Source organism: Hemicordylus capensis, chromosome 2, assembly GCF_027244095.1.
Source record: "Hemicordylus capensis ecotype Gifberg chromosome 2, rHemCap1.1.pri, whole genome shotgun sequence".
Taxonomy (NCBI): domain Eukaryota; kingdom Metazoa; phylum Chordata; class Lepidosauria; order Squamata; family Cordylidae; genus Hemicordylus; species Hemicordylus capensis.
Window position 1 is genome coordinate 376757464 of NC_069658.1, and position 27788 is coordinate 376785251.

The 27788-nt window shown below is 44.4% G+C and overlaps 1 protein-coding gene across 2 annotated transcripts; it reads left to right on the forward strand.

The window, feature by feature from the left end:
• Positions 1–12531: 12531 nt before the first annotated feature.
• Positions 12532–26589, forward strand: C1QTNF2 (C1q and TNF related 2). Of its 2 annotated transcripts, XM_053289387.1 has the most exons (4): positions 12532–12806; positions 22570–22870; positions 23897–24148; positions 25825–26589. In XM_053289387.1, exons 3-4 carry the CDS (start codon positions 23905–23907, stop codon positions 26436–26438), a joined length of 858 nt encoding a protein of 285 aa, XP_053145362.1. In that variant the 5' UTR covers positions 12532–12806; positions 22570–22870; positions 23897–23904; the 3' UTR covers positions 26439–26589. The 2 variants fall into 2 exon arrangements, with proteins under 2 accessions (XP_053145362.1, XP_053145361.1); XM_053289386.1 differs by lacking the exon at positions 22570–22870 and having other exon boundaries at positions 12536–12806.
• Positions 26590–27788: the final 1199 nt, after the last annotated feature.

Consider the following 27788-nt stretch of genomic DNA (forward strand, 5'->3'; position numbering starts at 1 on the left):
AGAATTATATTTATCATATTTATATACTACCTGGTAGATATATTGCTAGGTTGTGTATATGATTTAAAACACAACAAATATAAAACAGTGAAAACAAAACTTCACAGAATAAAAAGTTAAAACAATTTCATGGGATAAAAACAAACAGTTCAAAATTAATTTCAGTTAAAAACTTAAGAAATGGATGGTCTTTCTAAAAGCAGCCAGAGATGGAGAAGCTTTTACTTTGACAAGGAGCATATTCCAGAGTGCTGGCTTAGCTGTAGAGAAGGTCTGGTTTTGAGTTGCCACTAAACAAGCCAGTGGCAATTGTAATCAAATCTCCACAGATCTTAATAGGCAACAGGGTTCATGACAAAGAAGGTGCCCAAACTGTTGAGAGCTTTAAAGTAATAAACCAGCACTTTGTATTTTGCAGTTCTTTTAGGATCAGTGTTAAATGGTCCATTCGCATATATCCCAAAGACCAGCCTGGCTATGGCATTCTGTACCAGTTGTAGTTGCTTACTAAGTACAAAGGCAGCCCCATGTAGAGTGCATTACAGTAGGGAAGTCTGGAGGTTACTAGCATATGCACCATTGTGCCTCCAGAAATGGGCATAGTTTACATATCAGCCACAGCTGATAAAAAGTGCTCCTGGCCACTGCCTCAACCTGAGAAAAGGAAAGCATTTGGGATCTAGGGCACTTGGAAGCTACATACCTGAACTTTGGGGGGGAGTGTAACCACATCAAGAACAAGCCGATCTAAACGATTTCTTTGCTCCCAGCCCTGCACAGTCAGTACCTCTCTCTTATTTGAATTCAACTTCAATTTGTTATCCCTCATCCAGCCCATTACTGCCTCCAAGCAAGCATTTAGGGAAGTTATGCCATTTCCTGATGAGGTTGATTTGGAGAAATACGATTTTGGTGTCATCAGCATATGGAGAACACCCTGCACCAAATCTGTTGATCTCACAGCAATTGCATGTAACTGTTAACAAGCATTGGAGACAGTATGGAACCTTGTGCAACTCCACACTTTAGTTCCTACTTTGCAGAACAGCAGTCTCCAAGTGACACCATCTGGAATCTACCAGAGAGGTAGGAACAGAGCCACTATAAAACAGTGCCACCACTCCCATCCCCATCGCTGACCCAGAAGGATACCATGGTTGATGGTAATGAAAGCTGCTAAGCAATCAAAAAGGATCAGCAGTGTCACACTTCCTCTGTCAATACCTAGCTGGAGCTCACCCACCAGGCCAACCAAAGCCGTCTTAACCCCATAGCCTGCTCGAAAGCCAGTTTGGAATAGGTCTAGATAATCTACCCAAATCTGCTTGGAGCTAAGAGGCTGCCACCTGCTCATTCCCTGTTGCTGAAAGAGAACAGCGCGTGTGTTATATCTCCCTGTTGCTCCAGAGGCAGGACTATGCTAATTGGTTCTGAAAGCTTAAATACTCTCTTCAGAGCACCAGATCTGTCCTCAGCCAAATCAGACCTTGGGCTTTCACTTAAAGTACTGTAGTGTCTAATCATAGGTTCCTAGTCAACCAGGCAAAGAGCCACCTCTCTCCCTCTCAGAGGTTACACTATCTGGGAGTAATCATAGGTAACCACTACAATCTCTTTAATCCAACCAGGCAGGAGGGTACCACTTCTCACTCTAGACCACCTACTGGGCCTTTTGGTGGCCACCCTGGATGCTGTAGATTGGGCCAGGTTTCATCTCCGCCCACTCCAGTGGTTTTTATTAAAACACAGCATGTGTCACAGAGGGGGGGGTGTGGAGGAGGAGGAGACTTAAGTTGCAGCAGGTGGGTGAGGGGGCCTCCAAAAGCCTTTAGTCCAGGCTCCAAAATTACTTAGGTGCACCCCTGCCCACAAGATACCCTCTTTCAGCAGCAGGGAAAGGAACATTGGTTACTTACCGTGAAGGCTGCTTCCTGCTGCTGGATATGAAGACATCTCAGCCCACCTGCTTGGGCTGTCCAGGTCTACTGCAGGGACTGCCTTTTTTCTTTACACTGCTGTGCCCTAACATTATTAATCTGTTTCTGTCTCTGTTTTCTCTACTTGGTTACTCAGAACTGGGGTGGGGGGGGGATGTCCTTCCCAGGACTATTTAAGCTTTCTAAACTAATTAGCATAGTCCTGCCTCTGGAGCAATGGAGAGGTATAACCCATAAGATGTCTTCACATCCAGCAGCAGGAAGAAGCCTTCACGGTAAGTAACCAATACTCCAATCACCTTGCCCAACCATGGAAAATTGGAAGCGGGTCTGTAATTACCTAACTCTGAGGGATCCAGTGCAGGTTTCTTCAAATAAGAAGGCTGTTCTCACAAGCAGCCTAACCCCGGCTAGGGACACCCAGCCTGGGTTAGGCTGGACATGAGAACTGCAAGGATCGAACTCGTTCTGCCTAGCCCAGCTTTTTAACCTGGCTGCTAAAAATGGTTTGGGAAGCCACCTCCCCGCCCGCTTGGCTGTGTGAATGGCCCCGGGGTCTAATAATAGCCTCCTGGAGACAAGAAAGCATCCTGTCTTCCCTCAGAGAAGCATTTATAATATTTATCTGGCATAAATAAAAATAATCACTTTTAAACTACCTTTATTATTAGGTAGGAGTTGGTGGGGAGAGTGCCAGGGCCACTGGAAAACTGGTGATCTGCACATTTATCAAACCTCAAAGTGACTCTCAGAAAATGATCTGATGGGAAGATGGGATCATTCTGGGCCTGTTCAAAGTGAATGGAAGAGAGTTCACCCATCTCTTGACTTAATACAGCTGGCAAAAGCCTATGGTCTACAGGTCATGACGACAGCCATGCATTCTGTAGTGATAGCTGTTTCTGGTCCATGTAAGCCTGAGACTCTTTATCTAAAACAACCCGTCCCCCCCCCGCCCCCCAAACACACACACACACACACACACACACACACAGAGTATTACTTACAGTTCTAGAAAAGCTTAAAAGTTCAACTGCATTGTTTGTAACTGAACCATCTCTGTCATATCTAGCAGCCTCTGATGATATGGCGGATGTTATTAGCCAGACATTACTTGCAGAAGTTCAGATATAAAAGGGAAAGGACTTTTTTTCCCCAAGCCAATATTTTTGAAGGGCTAAGTTTGAATGAAGAGCTAATAATAGCTTCCTGAAGACAAGAAAGCATCCTGTCCTCCCTCAGAGAAGCATTTATAATATTTATCAGGCATAAATAAAAATAATAATAATAATACCTTTTGCCTACCTCTGTCTTGTTTCCCTATAGTCATACTTTTTAAAACTTAGAAATCCTAAATACTTCACCACTTCCTGATCATTAGCAATAAAGCCAGTCTGAGTCTCCTGCTCACTGGGCAAAGAGGCACCTTTCACCGTGGTGATTCTCTTTATTTAGCAGGGGGAGAGTAACTGGCCCTATCCAGCCCCAGCACAATATCCCTCCAGTGACTGTTGCTGGTGTCTATCTAATGTTTATTTTTAGATTGTGAGCCCTTTGGGGACAGGGTTCCATCTTGTTTGTTTGCTATTTCTCTGTGTAAACCGCCTGAGTCGTTTTTGGAAGGGCGGTATAGAAATTGAATAAATAATAGTAATAAGTAATAATGCATTTTGAATTGATATTACTAAGACGTCCTACCACCTAGGACTGAAGCTGCAGCTGGAGAGCTCTGTTCAGGCTTCCTGACATCGATTTGTTTGTTTTATGGAAATTAGATGTCAATGACTTGCCAAGTAAATTAGAAAGATGATTTCCTAATGCAGAAGACAAATAGCACTGATACCTAGTGTTCTGGGATTGGGATGAGGAATCTATACTTTGTTCATCCTACTGAATATGATGCAGCATCCAGCCTAAACACTGCTCTTGTGTAAGAACATTTTGCTCATGCAGCAGAAGGGGGCAATTTTCACCAATTCCCCTCTTCTACCTAAAATACATCCCTGAGGTTTCCCCAGCCCTCAGAGATATATTTCAGGGGACAGAAGAGGGAAGGCAGAATAAATGAAAATGGCTCCTCCCTGTTGTGTGAGTAAAATGTTCTTACACAAGGGTAGGGGCGGAGCCACCATAGCACGAATGGGCTCAAAGAACCCAGGCCGTCTTACTCGGGGCTGTGCCTCGCGCCCCAGCCACACCCCATGTCTGATGTTGGACACTGATGTCTGACGCAGGGAGTGTGGCTGGGGGGGAGGGGCCGCTGGCAGCGGACTGAACCAGAGATGCCACTTGTCTCCCTATGCTACTGCACAAGGGCATTGTTTTAAGTTGGATGCTGCCCATTGTATTTTTATATCAAAAACAACTTCTGCACATTTAAAAGCAAGTTAGCATGAATAATACAGTACTTGCTTAGTTTGTGCACTTCTGTGATGATCCTATAGAATTTCTTTTCTGTGTTTTAATTTGAAGTTGATGCAAATCCCTTATTGTCATTATTGCCAAGTAGGTCTCCGGTGCCGTCCAAATTTCCACATCATGTTGATGCTTATCGATCCAGTTGGTCAAGCCTGAGACCTTCTCATCTCCAAGCAAGCTGCTTTTCCTTGTCATTCTGTCTCTATAGAAGTCACAGTTGATCTAGCTTGTTCCATATAGCCTCTCCTTTGTTTGTGTTTGCACCCAAATTCAGCCTGTCACATGTTTATCTTTATCTTTAGATGTCCATAGCAATCAAGTCTGCTGATTCCTCGCCATTACTACTGCCAAAACAATTAAGATTGTCTTCCTTTCCTCCTCCTCAATCTCTTTTCCTACCTATTGAATTTTTCCTCCCTGTCCAAGATAGGAATTACCTGTTGTTTAGTTGCTTAGTGCACCCTTTGCAAAATAGCAGCTGAGGCCAAGTAATGTAGTCTGTATTAGAAGTGAGAATTCTAAAGCTTTGCTCTTAGCACCGCAGTAACAATGAAATGTTAATAGGTCTGTATTGGTCTAGAACTGTTAGGAACATAGGAAGCTGCCATATACTGAGTCAGACCATAGGTCCATCTAGCTCAGTATTGTCTACCCAGACTGGCAGCAGCTTCTCCAAAGTTGCAGGCAGGAATCTCTCTCAGCCCTATCTTGGAACATACTGTATGCTTTGGTAGTTTGTTGGTTCAATTAAAAAAATCTTGTCCTATTAAAAAAACACACACACACAAACAAACCTTGTCCTATCTTGGAGATGCCAGGGAGGGAACTTGAAACCTTCTGCTCTTCCCAGATTGGCTCCATCCCCAAAGGGGAATATCTTATAGTGCTCACACATCAAGTCTCCCATCCATATGCAACCAAGGTGGACCCTGCTTAGCTAAGGGGACAAGACCAGCTCTCCCATTGTTCATTTGTTGTTGAAGGCTAGTGGCTGTTTGTGTATGTTGTTCAATGGCTCTCTCTTAGTATGCCATGTTTAGTTTCTTAATAAATCTTTGTTTGTTTGTTTTAACTCAACCTAATATCTCCAGATAATATATTGGGCTTAACTTCTTTCCCACCAGAGCATACTCTGCTGTGTGAGGGTTTTAATGGTTAATGTTTCTCCTCAGTCCCCTCAACAGTCCGGTAGAGGAAAATATGCTCTCCTTTAGGGAGTAAATCTGCCTCTTGCAATCGTTCTGTTTCTTATTATAAAAGACTAGTTTATTTATTTAGGAGAAGTGCATTGCCAGTGGAGCCCCAGTAAAGGTTGCTAAAAATTTTGAAGTCAACATGAGATCATTGCAAACTTAGAAAAGCTGTCTAGATTAGGCTTTTCCAAATATATATAAAAATGTAAGTGGAAGGCTTACATCCCCAGAAATATGCCATCTTCCCAATACATTCTAAGTAGATTACAATGCCGTTTACCTCCCGCCGTGCACTGCACAGCCTACTTAGTATATGATGCCTATGAATGCTAACAACAAAATATTAAATGTGAACCCCTATGCTCTATCTAGCCTCTTCCAATATTGCTGAACTTCGCGTGACCTAAACCTTTTTTAGGAGCTTGGCTGGTATTTCTTTTATTTCCTGCTTGATGTCTGGGAAAAACCACATACAGGCGTTAGTTGTGGTAATGGTCTATCTAAATAGAGCTGCTAGTTTGCATCCCTGATGATACTAACAGTAGCTTTAGCTTACTACTTTGTTTTGATTATCAAAATAGCATTCTCTCCAAGGATGCTGTACAAATTCCTCCCAGGGTACAAGAGGCAAGGGCCAGCACAGAATGCACAGTACTCCAGTAACTAGCACAATTCATGTTGATGTTGCACATGGGATTCATGGGCTCTGGGGCAAAGGAGGCCAGGGTTTGGGGAAAGGGGGCAGACAAATGGCAGGCTCATAGCACATCTGAATCCAAGAACTGGAAAAAGATTTTTGAGTGACTGTCAAGTATCGGAATAAGAAGGAGCCGTTCAATACAAGCATACTTGCACGAGGAGCAAAGTACAGTAGTCTGTACCTGAATCAATAGCCCTTGGAGAAAACAAACATACCAAGAACCAACGATACAGCCTCTATGCTTCCATAAAGACAAGCATATATGTGCAACGTGAAAGAGAAAGTCTCAGACAATCTATGTTCAGCAGGAGGATCTCAAAGACAAGCAGCAGAAAATTGGGTCAGTGTAGGTGTGTGCAGGATCAGCCATAACCTACGAAAGAAAGTTTATGTCCTGAAGCATAGGTTACGTACTGATTCAGGCCCTTGACCCATTAGCTCACTTCTGTCTCCAGTGACAAAACACAGCTTTCTGGGATTCCAAACAAGTATTTTCCAGCCCTGGCCACCTAATGGCACAGTGGGGAAATGGCTGGACTACCAAGCCAGAGGTTGCCGGATCGAATCCCTGCTGGTATGTTTCCCAGACTATGGGAAACACCTATATCGGGCAGCAGCGATATAGGAAGATGCTGAAAGGCATCATCATCTCTTCCTGCACAGGAGGAGGCAATGGTAAACCCTGCCCTGTATTCTACCAAAGACAACCACAGGGCTCTGTGGGCACCAGGAGTCGACACCGACTCGATGGCACATTTTACCTTTCTCGGATATGCAAGGGATTGTATATGGACCACCTGCAAGCAAAGTGCTAACTGGGCAAAGAGGCACCTTTTACCGTGGTGATTCTCTTTATTTAGCAGGGGGAGAGTAACTGGCCCTATCCACCCCCAGCACAGTACTTCCAGTGACTGTTGCTGGTGTGTGTCTTATGTTTCTTTTTAGAATGTGAGCCCTTTGGGGACAGGGAGCCATCTTATTTGTTTGTTATCTCTCTTTGTAAACCGCCCTGAGCCATTTTTGGAAGGGCGGTATAGAAATCAAATTAATAATAAATTAATAATAATAAAGTAGATTCTCTACCACTGAGTTGCAGTCCTTTTCTCTCTGTGTTTGCCCTCTTTGCAGTCCTCTCTTGCCAATGAATGTCTCATCCCCTATAATCCTCTTAAGTTATTAGCAAAATGACAGGTCAGTTTGCAAAAATACAAGAAGATATAATTGGCATCATTGACTAAAAGCAATGGCACCATTTGCACTCAGATGTTTGCACTGTGCAAAAGCAAAGCATATTAACCTACTTTTTAGTCAATCTACTTCACACAATTTATGAATCTGACCAGCATCTCCCAACTAGTGTGCCACAGCATACTGGAGTAAGGAGAGGGGGGACTTGCCAGTGTGCTATGCTTACTCTCAGTTTGTTCCCAAAGCTAGGAATTTAAATTCATCCCAATATATAAGAGCGAGTCACCCACAAACAGTGGGGAATTTAAACCCTGCCTTTTGTTAATGAAACTGTTCCAGAGTGCTAAATCAGCATGGGGAATGCTAAATCAGAGTGGGGAATCAGCATGACTATGTGAAACAATTCATTACAGTGTCAATTTGTGCCAAGTTTTGGTCTGGAAATGAAGAGGAGACAGAAATGTGGGACAATCAGATTTATTTAGGGATAATCAGCGTACAGGAAGAGAAAAAAGATTGATTAGGCAGGGAGGCTATTCACAGGAAGGGATAAATTCGGACTTAAAGAAGTTCATGTTTGCATGAACCAATCAAGTGGGTGTGATCTTTAAGGAACAAAAGAAGGAATGGCTGGTTGAGAGGTGTGTGTAGAGTACTGAATGGGTGAACTCAAAAGTTTTATCTGAGACTGGATATCTCTTCCTGGGAGAGAAGTTTGTTTTTTTTCTGTGAAGGATCCTACCTTTAGGTTCTTGCCTAGAGGCAAGGCATTAATGTTGTGATAGGAGACTGGAAGTGTGCCATGCTTATCTGGGTAGTTGTAGGAGTGATTAGCAAGGCTAATCCCATTGCAAAGGGAGTTAACTATTTCTTTTGTGAAGATCTCTTTGCCCCGGGTCTGCTTGCTAGCTTCCTCTCTTTTTGCAGGAGAGGCCATAGGGGGTCTCCCTACAATCATTTGTTTTTCTGACCTTGGGCAATGTTGCTCCATGTTTGCTTGTGCCAAGCTACCAAACTGCAGTTTGCCCAATAAGGGCATGTGCAGAGTTTGCGATCCCATGAGCTCAAGCTTCCAAGATGGAGGTTGCAAGTGGCTACAACTCCAAATCTCACAGAGGGGTGCTGTTTGCAGTCCCAAGTCACGCTGTTTCGGTAACACTTTGCAGGCCATTCACCTTATAATGCACGGGGAGGGACCTGTCCCATAGTGCTTAACAAACAAATTAAAAACATGCAGCAGTGTGTGTGTCTGCACTGGGAGAGGGGCAGTGTGTGGGGTTTTTTAATTTGTCTTTCCCTTTTTAAAAGTGTCCCTTGGGCAAAAAAATAAAATAAAATTGGAAAATGCCAAGTTAGACTATTACCTGTGGAAACTCATGGCACAATAAAAACAGTTAATCTTTGAAAAGTGCAACAGTACTACTCATCTTCTTGTCTTAAGGGAGTCTGAAGACCTCTTGCCCATTGAGATGAGACCTCACAGCGGTCTTTGTTGTAGACCTGCATCAGTAAGCTTTAACATGAGAAAACAGTATTACAAAGCTAATACATTCTACCAACATTAAGCAGAAAGATCATCATCATCATGCCTAAGCAATATTTTTATGTTGTTTGCTGGTTGATTCTGCAGCTGGAAAAATCAAGCGTTGCTCTGTAAGGCTTCCTAGCTAGTTGGATCAGACTCCTGTTGCCTCACAGAAGATGAGGTTTACAGCAGGTGAACACAGTGCGCTGTTCCTGTTGAAATGCAGTGTAACTTTAGAATTAGGCAGCACATCTAGGTATAGCTAAGCCATTGCATCAGGGTTGTCAGCTAGGGACCTTTTATAGAATACATGCAAATGTTTGGAGGAACCAAACAATATTATTATTATTATTATTATTATTATTATTATTATTTTGCATTAGGAGGAATTAACACTATTTTGTGTACTAAACAACTTTTTTGGGGTGGGGACATGTGTTGAGCCCCTGGTGGTACAGTGGTAAAACTGCTGCCCTGTAACCAGAAGGTTACAAGTTCGATCCTGACCAGGGGCTCAAGGTTGACTCAGCCTTCCATCCTTCCGAGGTCAGTAAAATGAGTACCCAGAATGTTGGGGGCAATATGCTAAATCATTGTAAACCGCTTAGAGAGCTCTGGCTATAAAGCGGTATATAAATGTAAGTGCTATTGCTATTGCTATTGCTATTGCTATTGCGGTGTCTGAAGTTCTGGGGAGCAGCTGGAACATTTTGTTTGCTCAGAACACTATGCTCTCATGAGCAGCTTCTCTTCCTCTGTCTCCTCCCCCTTCCTACTGACCATCCATCCATTGGGGAAGCCGGAACTGAGGTTGTGCTTCAGTGGCAGGTTGCAGAACCATGTGATGCAGGAGCAGAGATAGGTTAGCCTGGCAGGAACCGCTTGCTTCATGTCGTGGTGGCGGCAGTGAGAAGTTAGCAGTTAGCTAACTAACTTGACTCAGTTAGCAGCTACCCCTGCTAAATGAGTAAAAAGGAACCCTTTAAAGTGGTTAATCTCTTCTATTTATCATGGGGAGAGCAACTGGTCTTGTCCAACCCCAGCACAGCATTCTTTCAGTGGCTGATGCTGGTGTTACTTTGTGTTTCTTTTAGATTGTGAGCCCTTTGGACACAGGGGAGCATCTTATTATATATTTTTATTTGAAAACTACTGTGAAACCTTCTGTTGAAAAGCCATATATAAATGTTTGTAGTTGTAGAGAACAGCAAGTGAGTGGGAGATCATGCATGCACCACTGTACCAGCATGCAAAGAGGCTGGCTCGGTAGCAAGCTCGCTGCCCTGCCTCCAGCCAAGAGGTGAAGTTGCTGGCCAGGAGGTTTTACAGACAGGACCTTTTCCCTTAATCCACTCCTGACTGGAGTGTACCAGTCCACATATTCGCTGGATTTAACCCAAGCTCCCTGCGGGCTCTCAGGGACCAGGACAGACAGGGTTTTGTTTGTCCCCGAAGGTAGGCTGCGAATCCTTGCTTAGCCCAAGGTATGTCCAGCTCAAAATAATCCTCTGTTTCCAGCGGCTTTTGAAACAAATCTTGATGTTTCTGCTAAACTCCGATGCTTGTCCTTGCTGTGCGTAGAGGAGCAGCCGAGAGGGTGATGTAAATGCTCCACCTAATCCCCCAGATTAAACTGTCTCGAATCTGCTGCGAAGTAGACTCGCTCCTCGGATACCCCACAGCATAAATCTCTGTCTGTAAAACCTCCTGGCTGGGGAGAGCAGGCTGTGGGGTGGGGTGGGGTGGGGGGTGGAAAGAGGACTGTGTGGGTGGCAAACCTAACCAGGAGATGAGTTTATGATCAAGCAGCAGGGGCCTGGAGAACTCTGCACCTAGACAGCAGATGGAGCAAACATACAGCTCAGCTGGTCATCAGCTTCACAGTGGTGAGCTGTATTTATTCTTACGTTATCCAATTTTTATCAAAATATGCATATATACATATATAATACCAGTAAACATAAGCAAATGTTATGCAAAGTGGATACTGGAGCCCCTGGTGGCGCAGTGGTAAAACTGCCACCCTGTAACCAGAAGGTTACAAGTTCGATCCTGACCAGGGGCTCAAGGTTGACTCAGCCTTCCATCCTTCCGAGGTCGGTAAAATGAGTACCCAGAATGTTGGGGGCAATATGCTAAATCATTGTAAACCGCTTAGAGAGCTCTGGCTATAAAGCGGTATATAAATGTAAGTGCTATTGCTAAGTGCTATTGCTATACTTTGGGGGGACTTTTTTGGTGAAAAGCATCCTCTGTTCCCACTTTTTTTGGTGATGGATATCAACCTTTTTCACCATCTGGACCTGGCAACCCTACATAGCATATACAATCCAAAAGAGAGATGCAGTATTAACATGTTGGATCTTACAACTTTGAAAATACTCTTCTTATGAGTAGACCTAAGTGTTGGAATATTATTTGCAAATAGCTCTCAAACAGCCAAAAAGCACAGTTGGTTTGCACAGACGCCTTATCATCAGCACTTGTGATGGCTGGTAGATCCGCCCCCCAACACGCCTTGAGGATATTTCATTATGACACTGTTTGAAAGTATGTCTCCACGGGGAGGGAAACCAGGCCAAAGCCACAAGCCAGATCTCTTGAGAAGTGTGAATGTGAAATATCGCACTTGGAAGCAAATTGGAACCTTTGGGGTTAAAAGTAACACTTTGGCTTGTATACAATGCACAGGTGCAAAATTTGTTGACTGCACAGTATATAAGACAGAGGAGCTGCCAGAAGGGGGGTGGCCGCACCCAAAAGTTTTCCCTAGCATGAAATAAAGTTTTGTTTGAAACTTTGATACTGGTGTCTGATGAAAATTACCTAACCAAGAGACGAGCGACAGGGAGAATCTCTCCCTTCTAACATAAGCAAGCTTTTAACCACAGCCTGGTTTAAATATGCTAGGTTGCAGGGGCATAGCAAGGTTGGAGTGAGCCCAGAGACAAGATTTTAAAAGGCCCCCACACACACACTGAAGCTCAATTCATGAAGTAAAGAAATCTTAAATGATGCTGAATAGTGGTAACAAAAAGCATGGTAAAATTGGAGGTTTTGTAAACTGTGGACGATGCAAGTGATGTAATGGTACTAGAGAAAGACTTGCTGTTCTGGTAGCTCCAGGTCTGAACACTCACATCAGTTTTGGAGGATGAATACAACTGAAGGAAGCCCGCGTGGGTAAGCGGCTGGGGGAGTCAGTCATGTGACTTGCCTCTGCCCCCCCCCACCAAGGCAGTGGTCTCCCAGACAACTGTCTCCCCTTGCCCTATTATAGTTATGCCCCTGCTAGGTTGCCAAGGGTCAGAAAATGTGTGTGGGTTACTCCTCCACCATCCATGTGAGATAATATTCTGTTCATTCTAGTGTCTTCCACATTCCGCTATGTTACAGAAGACAACGGGCAGCTCTTGGTCTGTTTGAGCTGCAACACAACAGGGGGAGGAGTATTCCCCCGCCGCAAGTTATCTGGAGCCTTCCAAGCATTCAGCCACATGTGTGTAAAGTTTTCTTCCCTGTCTCACGTGACATAAGGCAGAAGCTCAAACCCATTACACAATAATCAAAATATGCCTCTGGCACAGCTGAGCCAAAAAAAAAAAAAAAAAAAAAGCTCAAGCTGTTGCAGAAACTGGGAATGCAAATGAAAAGAACCCACTTTTACTAACATCTCTGGGACATTTGAGAGTCAGGGTTCCAAGCCCCTCATTTAAAGGAAATTATTGCAACGATAATTAGGAAACCTACCAAACTGGACAACAATGTGCTGCAGTGGGACATCTGTTTAAGATTCAGCAGTTTTCCTTCTGGATGTCAGGATCTTATTGAGGAGATTTCTGCGTGTGAGTAGCATTGTCTTTTATTTTCATTTTTGTAGCTCATTAAAATATTTTCCAGACATGGCTTGGCTTATAATCCGATACTGTGCATTTTTGCTTGTCAGGAAGTCCAGCTAAGTTCAGCATGTCTTACTTCTAAATGTGTGTTGGATTGCAGCCTTAAAACAGTTAAGCACTTGCATGTCTAGCAATCCTTAATAAGACTATTTTGCAAGTTAACAGAAACAATGCAATGGCCGCCCTGGGGAACTGCTGAGCTCAGCTGAAGAGGGCTGCCTATGCAGCATTTGCAAAGCCCTTTTCTCTTGCTGCTGATGCTATGCAAAGGAAACGCTACACTGGAAGCCTTGCAAAGGATCGGTACAGGCTCAATGGCAGAGGCAGTTCAGTAGCTGAGCTCCAAGTCTTGAAAGTGCAATTGCAAAAAGCAGAGAGGGGCCACATTCATTCCTGGTCTTGCTGTCTGTAGCCTCTTGCTGAATACTGCCAGACGATGACTTCTCTTAAAGACATGACGCCTGCACAATTCCGTTATAGACTCATCTGGTTCAAACGAAAGGATGGGTTGTTTTACATTAACCTAAGGTCACGCCCTCACTATTCTTAAGAGGGAGGATGATACATTTTGTCCATCATTTTAGAAGCAGACTTAGCGGAGTAATTACAAACAGTAATTCAGATAAGACTGAGGTACTCATTGTTCAGGGTCGGAACTCAAGAGACTATTTTGATCTGCCTGTTCTGGGTGGAATCACAGTTCCCCAGAAGGAACAGGTACGCAGTCTAGGGGTGCTTCTAGATCCAAGCCTCTCCCTGGTCTCCCAGGTTGAGGCGGTGGCCAGAAGTGCCTTCCATCAGCTTTGGCTGATACGCCAGCTGCGTCCGTTTCTTGAGATGAACGACCTCAAAACAGCCGTACATCTGCTGGTAACCTCCAGACTGGATTACTGCAACGCGCTCTATGTGGGGCTGCCCTTGTATGTAGTCCAGAAGCTACAGTTGGTCCAGAATGCGGCAGCCAGGCTGGTCTCTGGGTTATCTCAGAGAGACCAAATAACTCCCATATTGAAGGAGCTACACTGGCTGCTGCGGATATGTTTCTGGGCAAAATACAAGATGTTGGTTATAACTATAAGGCCCTACACAGCTTGGGCCCTGAGTATTTAAGAGAATGTCTTCTTCGTCATGAACCCCACCGCCCACTGAGATCATCCGAAGAGGTCCATCTGCATTTGCCACCGGCTCGTCTGGTGGCCACTCAGGGACGGGCCTTCTCCGCGGCTGCCCCGAGACTTTGGAATGCACTCCCTAGTGAAATAAGAGCCTCCCCATCTCTGACAGCTTTTTAAAAGTCTTTAAAGACGCATCTGTTCACCCAGGCTTTTAACTTATACTGTTTTGATTGTTTTTAATGCTGTTTTAAAATATTGTTTAAAATTTTTTAAATTGTTGTAATGTTTTAAACTTTTCATTTTTGCTTTAATGAATGTTTTACTTTCTGTTTGTATTTTGTTGTAAACCGCCCAGAGACATAAGTTTTGGGTGGTATAAAAATGTGGTAAATTAAAACAAACAAATGCATTGTACTTGCGGCTGCCTGAAGACTGCTTCGAAACTGCAGTTAGTTCCAGATACCGACGCTAGGCGACAGTACTAACTGGGACCAGGTGTTGGGACCACGTCTCGCCAGTGCTTCAACAGCGGCACTGACCCCTGCTCCATTTCTGGGCACCGTTCAAAGTGCTGCTGCTGACCTTTACAGCTCTGCTGCACAGCTCGGAGGCAGAGCTGCTGAAGGATCAGCTACTCCCACACAGGTGCTATGTTTGCACCAGAGGGGAGGGGCATGGCAACCAAGGAGAGGGCCTTCTTGGCTGTGCCACTTTACTTAGAGGCACTCTCCCCAGGGAGACTCGCCTTTTCCGCACAGCAGGCTTTACTGCGAGTCTGAAGTTGCCCAAAAAAACCAACCCCCAAAGTGGATTTTTTGACCCTGGATATAAATCGGGCTACACTCTAACATGCAATTCAAAACCTGAATCGTGTGTGAAGTGCTCCCCGATAGCTCACAGGGACTTTGGGGTAAATCTGGCAGATAAGATTTAGTGTAGTGTAGTGGTTAAGAGTACAGGACTAGGACCCGGGGGGACCGGAGTTCAAATCGCTATTCAGCCATGAAACTAGCTGAGTGACTCTGGCCCAGTCACTTCTCTCTCAGCCCAACCTACTTCACAGTGATGTTAATTCGGTTCGTCCCTGGGTCCGCCTTTTAGCCAATCAAACAGACACAGTGGGAATCTCTTTTGAGGCAATTTATTGCACTGCAGTTGCAACAGGTAATCAGTGGGCTTTACGCTCTCAAACTGATTACAGTTTGGTTACAGGTGCATCTTACATTTATACAAACAATCTGAATGATGCTGACACCCTAGACACAGTATACGTGGCAACAAAATGGTGGACTAAGTATCTAGTACACATGCGAATGATTCATTGTTCATCTGGTGATCACTCCTTATTTGGTTACATCCTGTTTTCTAAACTGTCAGCAAAGAACAGTGAGAATCCTGTGAGAACCAAGTTTCTTAGATACAATTTAGTGGAGACAGATAATGACGTTGATCATGTGAGGCAGTAATGTCCCTGAGCTCAGCTGGGGTTACTTTAAGTTAGAGTGAGTATTCTAAGTAAATGGAGTTACTTTGGTTTTCTAAAACACATCAACAGGGTTGTTGTGAAAGAGAAACCCAAGTATGTAGTACACCGCTCTGGGCTCCTTGGAGGAAGAGCGGGATATAACATGTAAAAAAACCATTAAAAATAAATGTGAATGCATGCCCTCCATCCCAGAGGAGATGCAAGCTAAAAGCCCTGTGTGGAAAAATTCCCTGGCACTTCCCTCAATATCATCTCAATGGCCAAACATTCTGCACAGTGCAATGCTGGCATCAGCAAATTGCCAGGGCTGCTGCACAAGTAAAGGGCAGCCCCAGTGCTGTGGCGGAGGTGGGCTGCTGCAAAACACCTCCTGGGCACCTGTTTTCATCGTTCCCATCATGAAGGAAGGAGATTTGCAACAACTGGCCTCTGCAACAGCTCCGGGGCCTGCTCACACTGAGGCTGCTCTGTGCAGAATGCTGGCCAGCACCAGCTGCAGTCGCTTTTATTTTCCCAGCCCTTTCATTCCGCTCTTCTGTCTCTTTGATCTAATGTTCCTTCTCTGCTTTGCTTTTGTTACTGTATTTAGATGTCATTATGGCAGATGCAGATGTCATTTGACTTTATCCTTCCGATTTTCTAAGCTGCCCTTGGAAATGCTTATGTGTTGAAGAAGGGTCCCTAAATTAATAAAGGATCTAAATTAATAAATAACATGTACACTTGATTTGGCAAGGTTATTATTTTATGGGGTAGACTGGCCATATGTAATGGCCGTATTTAATTAAATGGCCATATTTAAACAAGATGGTCTGGCTGTGCCCAAAGATTCCATCTGAGACGACAATCATCAGCTACCCACCCCTGCTAACTTGGCAAAGAGGCACCTTTTGACGTGGTGATTCTCTTTATGTAGCAGGGGGAGAGTAACTGGCCCTATCCACCCCCAGCACAGTACCTCCAGTGACTGTTGCTGGTGTCAATCTTATGTTTCTTTTTAGATTGTGAGCCCTTTGGGGACAGGGAGCCATCTTACTTATGTATTATTTCTCTGTGTAAACCACCCTGAGCCATTTTTGGAAGGGTGGTATAAAAATCAAATAGATAGATAGATAGAGAGATAACAGGGACATATGACTTGGCCCTTTTGGATAGCTTAATCTGTGATTGAACTTTCCAGTTTCCCTTGGAAGAAGGATCATTAGAGACTTGTGGCATCTTTTGTAATATTTGGCTTATTTATAAATATACTCAGGTTGTTGAGTAGACACCACTTCTGTTATTCCAGACACATTATCCTCTGTTTCGGAGGCTGCAGTTGTGGGGGGTCCTCACACAGGTAAACCAAGTAGGTCTGTTACCAGGACTCCCTCCCCAAGCCTGCTCAGGACAAAAGTAAGGATTGCCTCAGTTTTGTTCAGCCTGTCCCAGTTCCCATGCTTAGAAATCCCTAAATTAATGACTGATAGGATGAGGGCAATTACGCAAAGCAGTCCCATTGAAATTAAAAGGACAAGTTAGGCATTGTCTAACTTATGGAACCAGTAATTTCCCCCATCATGTCAGTCAAGTTGAACTAGCATGGTTAACACAAAGCCATACTATGTTGGGCAGGTTCCTGGACACAAGCAGCCTCTTGGTTCTCCACTAGTAACTGCAAAACGTCACAGACCAAGCCCTTTCACGGCTTATTCACCTTGTGGGTCTCTTTGGATACCCCGCAGCTGGACCTCTGGGTGAGGTTTAACCCCCTGCAGCAACTGCTCTAGCAGGGCTTTCACTTCCTCCTGTTGAGACTCCAGGCTGTGCATCATTAGCTGCTGGTGTTGTTGTTTCTGGCTTGGTTACAACAAAGCCTCCATTTGCGAATGGCTTTGCTGCTGCTGCTGCATCCTCAGCATCAGTTGCACTAACAGTGTTGCTGCTGCTGCTTCCTGTCTCCTGGGTGCCCCCAAACCGACTTCTACAAGTGATGAAACGTTCCACAGGTATAATACTACTTGGGTTCCCATTTCCTTGAGGGAGAGATCTCTAGAGGCTTGTAGTGTCTTGGTACTACTTGACTTATTTACAAATTGCTCATTAGATGGCATTGAAATAGCAGCACATTCCTGTAAGTCAGCAACAGGTTACATCAATTCCCAGAAGGTAGTAGTAGTATTCATATACTACTAATGAGCCATTTTTGGAAGGGCGGATATATAAATCAAATAAATAAATAAATAGATAGTTTAATTTTTGTCATTGAGTGGAAAAATACAGATACATAAAATTAATAAAAATAACGAAAAGGAAAAAATCAACTCAGATTATAATAACTATCTTCAGTAGATAGTAGCTTTCGACCATTCAGCTACATAACATGGTCTTACAAATTCTTCTAACAATTAGGCAAAACTTGGAGACTACATAAGAAATCTTGCCATCATGGTCCAATAAAAGATGACATATATAAAAATAATCAGAACAGCCCAGAAGATTTGAGAAATATACACACTGTAAATGTCTCTGCAAAAGCTACAATATACTAACACATGTGCTGCTGTTTCGATATTTCTTGAGTCACAGGGGCAGAATCTTTCCGCAATGGGACTTTGTTAAATCTACCTTCGAGTATGGCAGTGTGCAGGACGTGGAATCGTGCCTGGGTAAACACCCTGTGATATTTACTAGCTATCGTAATCTGGCAGAGCGTATACTCAAGATTTGGTTTCCTAACACGGCTCCTCTTGGGATAAGGCCTTGACCAGACTGCCATTTTACACGTGACAGAGCACCAATTTGGCCTGGTCAAACTGCTCATTGCTGCTAATGCTTGAGGTGATAGGCCATAAATAAGCAACTTCTGCTTAAGTGAATGTTCCCATTCAGTAGTGAATTCATCTGCCAGCATCAGCAATGTCAGCCCCAGGGAATAAAGATTTGACTTGAGCCAGATCTTAGATTCTACCCCAAGGAGCCCAGAAGACTGCACATGGTACACCCAGAAGACTGCACTGGGTGTACCATGAGCTGTTTGGAATAACTTCCTAAGGAATTTAGATTGTACTGCTTCTAAAGCTGGAAAATCAGCTTATGATCCAAGTTGGGCACCATGGGCTTTGGATTCAAATAGCCTTATTGCAGTGGGAATGAGACAGGCCCCTCTGGAGTTTTGTTTTGTTTTTAAAGCCAAAATGGCTGATGTGGACTTCCGTGCATTTTGCAACATGTACTCAAAGTGGACCTTACAGCTGCCAGAGGATTGAAATACTATACCTAAATACTTGAAACAACTGACTTTCTGAATCCTGCATCTATTGACAGACTAAGCCAGTGTTCTCTTGGGCACTTTGTGAATGTCATGATCTTGGTTATGGTATAGTTGATCTGTAGAGCATGCTCCTTGTAATAAAGAGCAAGGGAGTTAAGTGCCCCAGAAGGTAGAACCATGCACCCTGAGGGGCTTCAGCTTTCCTCCTAGCTTATGCATTCCAACCTCCCCCAATCCTGTCTGCATTTCTATCTCATACATAGCTTCTCTGATTTCTCTTTCTTCACTTACCAGACAGACACCTGGCTGGTGGGGGTGGGGGAGGGGCGTGACTCATCTCATGCCCTCACATCAGCTCCTACAGTTAGTGAAGGATACCTGAATGACATGACTTCCTTCTCCAGAGTCCTGCAGAGCCATTAATCACACACTGAGGCAAGTTCTCTGGGTCTCCCTGGCCATTAGCCATTGACAAAGAAATGACCAACTAGTTTTCATAACCATACCCTTCAGATCCTTTACAATAGTAAAAGGGGGTTGGGGGTAGAATCTCTATTGCTTTTCAGAGATTCATACCACTCTCTCTTTCTCCTGTCTGCATGTTCTTAATTATATACATTTGAAAATGGATGAGATCCTTAAATAGCTATAATTCACAACACATTTCCCCAGTGGTGTTTTGAGATTAGAAGACTCCAGGCCAACAATGCAACATGTGCTTATTCCCATTCAACCCCCTTCATTCACCATGCATACATCATTTCTTCAATTCTCTGCCTCCCCAGATCTGAGGGTATGCTTGGGAGGTAATGACAGTCTACTTTTCATGTCATATTAATTGCATTTACACTCCTCCCATTCCAATGGTTCAGGGCAGGAAATAGCACTCATGTGCATATTTATTAAAATGATGAAAAGCATACCATAGATAAAACATATCAACACCCCCTGCCCACCAGACCTCAGTCTGCATTTCCTGTCCCGAAAGTTCTCATTTCCAGATGATGAAACTCCCAAGGAAAGGAACTCAAAGATGAGGAGCAAGAATGGCTTGCTCCTTTTCCTTTTTTCTTAATGGAGTAGTGCCCCAAACTTTTCAAAAACTGCCTGCTAAGCAGAGATCAACAAGTAGGTTCAATAATAGGAAATGCTGGGCCTGTTTATTCTGTTTGTTAGGCAGATGTTCAAGGCATGGAGTGTCTGTCCAAAAAATGGTGGCAGTTCTGCTGTATGTGCATGTTACTCATATTTGAAATAAGGAAGTCATTGAGTATTATTAATGAAACTAGGCTCTGCATCTCACTCACTTTCTTCTTGATGTTTTGCCATGGCTTCTTGAGCTTTGGCCACTCCATCTGCTCTGCCCCCATCCTTCCTGAGGACCTTTGCCACCAGACAGCTCAAGTTATCACTTGGAACAATGGAATCTCTAGCAACTCAGCATCCCCTACAAGGCCAGTGACTAGAACATATCATCTGTCTCTTGGGTGGCCCAACTCACAGGAACAGCAAATACAGGTCAAACTGTGGGTGGGATGTGTGTGCGCTTTGTGGATATGAGTGCATCCCCAGACATACCCAGAAAAGACAAAGAGAGTGAGAGAGAGATGGCTGGCATGCTGCTGATTGTTCTTGCTAGAGGCTTGAGAGTAATAAGGTCTAAGGGAGCGTTAAAGGGGTCCAGGCATAAGGTAAGATTCTAGAAAAGGAGTTCCCAACCTGGGGCAGGGGAAACCCTTCCATGAGGCAGAGTGAGGTAGTCGCGTAGGTATGAGGAGGAGTGGCAAACACTGTCCCACTGCAGATGGGGGTTTGTCATATTGTCCTTGCCTCAAGCAGCAAAATGTCTTGGGCTGCCCCTGATCTTGGGTCCTCAGATGTTGGACTACAACTCCCATCACCCCCAGCCTTAGGATGATGCAAGTTGTAGTCTAACAACATATGAGGGATGACTCAAGGTTGGGAAGCCCTGGGATAGGATAACTAGAACTGTCCAGAACCAATGGTTAAACAGGGGGGAAGCACATACCCAACCCTGACAACACCCATCTTGTATGTACTCTTCCCCTGATAGCTGGTCATATTAAAGATCCATTAAAAGATTGATCAGGGTGTTTTCGAGGAGTGTTTGCCAACTTCCTTCAAAAGACAATGGCTTTGATCAGAAGCTGGCATGGTAGGATCATGAAATCAATACAACCTGCTTCCTATTGCAATTCTATGAAGCTATTCCCATGATCGCCCAAAAGCAGGCTAAGGGAGCCCAGCCCACTTTTGTGCAATCGTGTGCTGCAACAGGAACCGTGCAGCTCCTGGCAGCTAGCCACAGTAAATCCCACTCCCCTTAAATGAGGTTAATGGAGTGAGCGCTCCGTTGACCTTGTTTTTGTGCTTGTGTGTTGCTGCAGCGCACGGCGACACACGGGTAGACCCCCGACTGGGAGGCTGCAAGCAGCCTCCTGGGCTTGGGGGTCTCTCCAGGATGCCCTGCACACTTGCGCAGGGCATACTGGAACTTCCGGGGGCTGCGCGGCCCCCGATCCCCGCAGCCCCCGCTGGCTCTGTGATGGAGCCAGTAGCTGTGTGGGTGGCCAATCCGGCCACCCAGCTAAGAGTGGCTGCTCATCTGTGGGGAGAATGGGCTAAGCTTCACATGACACGTGCGAAGAGCCTGATTGGGTTCCGCTCTTGCCGCAGAACCCAATCAGGGTCTTCGCACATGTCATGTGAAGCGCCTCTATATGTCACTTATTTTTGTAGCATAATATAATCATTTTTATTTGCTTGGTTCTTCAGAGAAGTGACAAACAACTCTTTACTCTTTTTTTTAAGAGGATCAATTAAAGCAAAGTACCAAAATAATGTTGGGAATTCTCTCTGGTAAGAGATGCCCTTCTATTACAGCAGAGTGCAGAGGCAAAACACAGCGGCGTCTGCCTAGGCATGCGTGTATGCTGAGACTAAAATAAACTTGGGGCCAGTTCATAGTTTCAAATCAATATAAGGAGTCTTTATTGGTGAACTCCATTCTAGATAGGCAAGTGGAGAGATAGGATCTCTAATCTATCTAGCTGGCTGGCTGGCTGCAGAGGGATGGTTTCTGCATCTATGCACACATGGTGCAGGAAGAGAGGAGCGTGTGTGTTGCAAGGGAGAAGAGAGGGGGGAAAGGAAGAGGAAGTGGCAGGAAGGAGGGCAGTCCCTCAGAGTAGCAATCTACATACCAAAGGGAAAGTGTCAGAGCAGTAGAGAAGAGATGGCCAATGTCTTGACCCCTCGAGCTCTCTGACTCACTAATCTGTCCCGCTCTGTCATTGAGACATGAGACAACGCAGAGTCCTTCACTTCCAACAAATAATACTTGGGTTATGACATTACATAAGATGACATTAAGTATATGGAAGAAGAGCTGTGCTTGCTTTTGATAGGAAATGTAATCAGGTTAAAGCAGTTTTCTCTTTTGTCTGTTCAGTTAACTTCACAGATCTCTTATTCTGTCCAAAGAACAAGGGGAGGGAGAATATATTTTGTTTACATTTTTAAGCAGCAGATCTGCTTAAAACTCCATGCAATGTTAAATCCTCACTCACAGCACAATACTCCACTTCAGAATATTTTTAAAGTTGAAGTTCTTGGAATCTTTTAGAAAAGCCTTTCATGTGGAAGGTGCTTTATTAGTTTTATTTTATCCTCACCACATCCTTAGGAGGCAAGTCATTATTTTTCACATTTCAGTTTATAATCTCACTTTATTTAGGTTGAGAAAATATTATTTATTGTATATTATTATGTAGCACTTAAAGGCACTCACATATTTCTCGTAATTTATCTCAGTACTCCCCATATTGTAAACAGGGAGTGAAGCTTGCTGAAGACTACCTCTTGGATTCTTCGCTGAGGAAATTTTGATCTGGATTGTCAATGAGCAACACAACACAATGAAGACCTGCTCAGGAATTTGGCAGTCCAGACAAGAGAATAATGGATACAGAGCTAAACATCAGCTTCCTGACTCACAGCTCAAATCCTTAGCCACAGTGCAATGACTTGCCCAAGGCCATTTAGTCAGTGGCTTGGCTTGATTCAAATCCAGCACCATCCATTACACCACCCCAATTCTGATACAGCAACTTCTACTAAGCTTCTTCTTCCTCATGTAAGAAACTTTCAAAATCCAACAGAAATTGCCAATGGCTAGCCAGTGAGCAACAAGAGCATAAAGAAAGATCTGCCAGCAATTTGGCAGTGTAGCAAGATAATCGATAAAGAGTGAAGACAGTTTCTCTTTAAACAGGGTAGAGTCTGCCGATAAGGCTTCACAAAGGCTGTTGACATGTCAACATTGAACAGCCTGTGAGCCCGGACTTGAGTATGTTCTTTCCCGCATGGCTGGCTCTCTGCATGAAGCAGGGCCCCAGGGACATTGCAGAAGATTCTTGAATGCACTCCCAGTTCTCACAAGAGCTTAGTTTCATGTGCTGTTTTTGACAAAATTGTGCCAGCCCAAGCTGCACCCTTGTTTGCCAGTATTAAGTCAGCCCTGTCCGATGAAGAGAGCTTTTAACCTGACCAGGGAGACAATAAACTCTTTAAACTCCATCTCAACTGGGTGAGCAGATCACTTTGATTCAGATTCAGTTCCCCAACTGTCTGCATGAAGTATAGATAAAATGCTCTTCAGATATATCCCAATGGTTATCAGTCACTGACGCCCAAAGAGTCTTGTATTGCTTTCAGAAAACGTCAAGACTTTGACAGATGGAGTTTCAGAACTGGGACACCTCTGCCAGCGCTTATGTTTGTAATATGCAGTGGGCACCTCAAGAGTCCCCTCAGTCCACTGTAGTCATCTTGGCTGGGCAAGATCAAACAACAACAAATGTCACTTTAGCACCACTGGACCATGGGCTGTCTTCATCTGAGAAGCTAGCTGGGCTGAAGGATCCTTATTTGTGGCTAGCTTCGGTTAGCAAATATGTACCTGTCCAGCAGTTCATCATGAAGAAATCAGAGAATCTAAAACAAATTTAACTGTTCACAAATAGAATTCTCAGCTGCTATCTTTTCTGAGGCAAGGGGGTAGGCAGGAAGCTTCACTCCTGTCATCCTCTTCCCTGAGTTGCTGGTCTTCATACGTACCTGTGCAATACCTGTCAGAACTGCCTCTGTTTTATTTTCACAGGTTTCACCATGATCTTCCTGGTTCTGCTTGTCTGGACTGTGCCCTGCATAGCTAATCAGCTCCTAAGTAGCTTTGTAAAAGCAGAAATTCAGAAAGGCTCCAAGCAACTTGTATGCAGCATCCCAGGACCACAAGGCCCTCCGGGCCCTCCTGGAGCTCCAGGTTCCCACGGGACTGTAGGGAGGATGGGTTTCCCAGGAAAAGATGGACAGGATGGAAAGGATGGGGAGAAAGGAGAGGAAGGAGAGGAAGGTAAGACAGTGAGACAGCTTCTCTTTAGAGTTCTGTTCATCATAACATCTTCAAAGAGCAGGGAAATCTTAATCAGTCTATGCCAGATCAGTCTGAATCAGATGACCGCCCGCTCCCACCCTGCCCTCCCTAAATGACACCCCTGTTCTAAAGGCAAATTAAGTAGGACAAAGAAAATAAGTGTTTACATTTTCCATAAGATAAGGGATATGCTGGGCTATGGAATTATACTTTAATTAGTTTGGAAGCCCTTTGTCATATCTTAGAATGTCATCTAGCATATGTCACGTTATAATAGCAGAAATAAGGTGGTCTGAATACTGGAAACCATGAACTTTGGTTTTGCAACCTTTCATTTATTATAAAGCATTATAATTAGATCAAGGGGTATTAAAATATGAATTTAATTGGTATATTATTGTTTACATTTTTGCTGATCTGATTGCTTGGAATTTATTTTAAGCAAACGAGTTCCCATAAGACTCTTGGGGGAAATCAAGGACCAAAAGAACACAGATGCTTCTATTCCCTCTGGCCTCAGACCTGTGCCTGAGCAAGCAATAAGAACGTTGTGGAAGATCTGTTGCTGAGGGGGATGGGGCTGTAGCTTGATGGTAGAGCATCTGCTTTATATGCAGAACGTTGCAGGTTTAGTCCCTGGCATCTCCAGGTAGGACTGGGAGAGACTCCTGCCTGAAACCTTGGAGAGCCAGTCAGTAGACAATACTGAGCTAGATGGACCAAAACTGCCTATGTCTCTGTGTTGTCTCTGGAAGACATGGAGTGGCATAAGGATTTTGTTTGGCTAACGTTGTTTGGAAATATAAATAATTATTAAAATTGCAAAAAGGAATGATGAGACTAAGTTTTGGTCCAAATGTAGAGGGATCATGTTGGTAATCTGGCCTAGTTAACTGCCTTTAAAAACATTCTCTATCGGCTTTGAAAAGTACAGCATTTATCTTATCTGTGTAAAGGTAAAGTGTGCCGTCGAGTCGGTGTCGACTCCTGGTGACCACAGAGCCCTGTGGTTGTCTTTGGTAGAATACAGGAGGGGTTTACCATTGCCATCTCCAGCGCAGTATGAGAGGATGCCTTTCAGCATCTTCCTATATCGCTGCTGCCCGATATAGGTGTTTCCCATAGTCTGGGAAACATACCAGCAGGGATTTGAACCGGCAACCTCTGGCTTGTACAGGACACTTTTCTATCAAGCTAAGCTTGGGCAGACAGTTACCATCACACCAAAGCAGTGACAGTAGCCCCAAACCCCACAAAAGTTAGTAACTGGTTTTTTTAAGTACTTCCTGATATACGTCTTGTTCTGGAGCTAGTGTTGCTGCTCATCATGATGCCCAGAAGCACTCTAAAGGTACAACGATGACTACACATGGAGGAGAGGTCTATCAATGGCTACTAGTCGGAGGGCTGTGGGCCACCTCCAGCCTCAAAGACAGGATGCCTCTGAGTACCATTTGCAGGGGAGTAATGGCAGGAGAGAGGGCACGCCCTCAACTCCTGTCTGTGGCTTCCAGCGGCATCTGGTGGGCCACTGTGCGAAACAGGATGCTGGACTAGATGGGCCTTGGGCCTGATCCAGCAGGGCTGTTCTTATGTTCTTATGTTCACACCCAGTTACTTGTATGAATACTCACTGAAACGGATTTCTCTCTTAGGTCCACAAGGCAGAACAGGAAATCCAGGCAAACCAGGACCAAAAGGAAAAGCAGGAGCCATTGGTAAAGCTGGACCTCGTGGTCCAAAGGGCCTAAAGGGGAACCCTGGGAAAAGTGGAGGAACAGGAAAGAAAGGCCCCAAAGGAGCACAGGGTGACCCCGGGATGCCAGGCCCTTGCAGCTGTGGGGCCAACAAAGCCAAATCGGCCTTCTCTGTTGCTGTAACCAAAAGCTACCCAAGAGAGAGGTTGCCCATCAAATTTGACAAAATCCTTATGAATGAAGGTGGACATTACAATGCATCCAGTGGGAAATTTATCTGCAGAATCCCTGGGATCTACTACTTCACCTATGATATCACTTTGGCCAATAAACACTTGGCTATTGGGCTGGTACATAATGGGCAGTACAGGATAAAAACATTTGATGCCAACACTGGTAACCATGACGTCGCTTCCGGATCAACTATCCTCTCCCTGAAGAAGGATGATGAAGTCTGGCTGCAGATATTCTACTCAGAACAAAATGGACTCTTTTATGATCCCTACTGGACAGACAGCCTTTTTACTGGCTTTCTGATATATGCTGACCAGGAATATCTCAATGAAATATAAGGGGAGACTGCCACCATCCATGAATCCTAACAGAAATAAGAGCATGTCCATGCATCTGTGAAATATCCCTTTTTCTACCGTAGCAGACCTAACCTGGACTATGACCCAAAACTACTGCTACAGTATTTATAGATAAACAGTCTAAACATTTTGTGTGTCTTTGGCTTGATCTGTGTTGCCTCTTGAAGAATAGTTCTTATCAATAAACTCTTAGTAGTAGTATGCAAAAGACTGAGGAGAGAGGCATGAGGGAGAAGAAGAAACTATTGATAAACATAACCACATCTTCCAAACGGAGAATATTTGTGTAGACCCAGTATGGACACTTCGGGCAGGTTCAAGTGTATGGTGGGACCTGTGGTTCACATGAGCACCTGCAGCCCTAGGAGCACATGCTCTACCACCACCCCCTCATCCCCACTTGAGCCTCTACTTCCATTCCAGATGCCAAAACACCAAGACTGGGGGGTTCACACGTCATGACCAATCTCAACATATCCTGCCCTACTTCCATCAGCGAACCCAACATCCGTCACTAATTTCAGATCTCACTTACAAGGTGTCGGGTTCTCTGACAGAAGTATGACAATGACAACAACAAATATTTATATATATACCACTTTTCAACAAAAGTTCCCAAAGTGGTTTACAGAGAAATAAATAAATAAGATGGCCCCCTGTCCCCAAAGGGCTCACAATCTAAAAAAGAAACATAAAATAGACACCAGCAGCATTCACTGGAGGGATGCTGTGCTGGGGATGAATAGAGCCAGTTGCTCTCCGCCTGCTCAATAAAGAGAATCACCACTTTTAAAAGGTGCCTCTTTGCTCAGTTAGCAGAGGACTGGATATACCAAGGTTGATGGGTTCGCACATCCTGACCAATCTCGACGTATCGGCACCTGGAACAGAAATGGAGGTTGGTGCGGGGGGTTGGGGGAGCGTGCACTCCCGGAGCTGCGGGTGATCACACCAACCTCGGGTGCTGCCATACATGTGATCCTGTCATTGACATACTGAAGGCTACTCTCAGTATCTTTATGCCCCTTATTGGGCATGCAGCTCGTTAACAACCTGTTTTTATGTGACACAAACCACTGATGCAGCTGGAGACACAATGAGATGCATACCAGTACAGATCTTTGTATTGTTATTTTGAATGTTTATATACAATTTTTAAGCAACAACAAAAAGAGTTCAAAGTAGTTTACATCGCAAAAAGAACAAGATAATGAGCCGGGTCACACGATCAGTGAGACCCGGTTTAGCAGGGTGAGCGGGGAGAGCGGGCTAAGCCCGCTCTCCCTGCACACAAGCAGGGAGGGAGCCCTGGGCAGCTGCCTACACAAT

Excerpts from the sequence above, each read along its gene's own strand:
- C1QTNF2 (XM_053289387.1), top strand. The coding sequence starts at position 23,905 with ATGATCTTCCTGGTTCTGCTTGTCTGGACTGTGCCCTGCATAGCTAAT. Across the intron at positions 24,149-25,824 it reads AGGAGAGGAAGGAGAGGAAG|GTCCACAAGGCAGAACAGGA; the intron begins GTAAGACAGTGA and ends TTTCTCTCTTAG.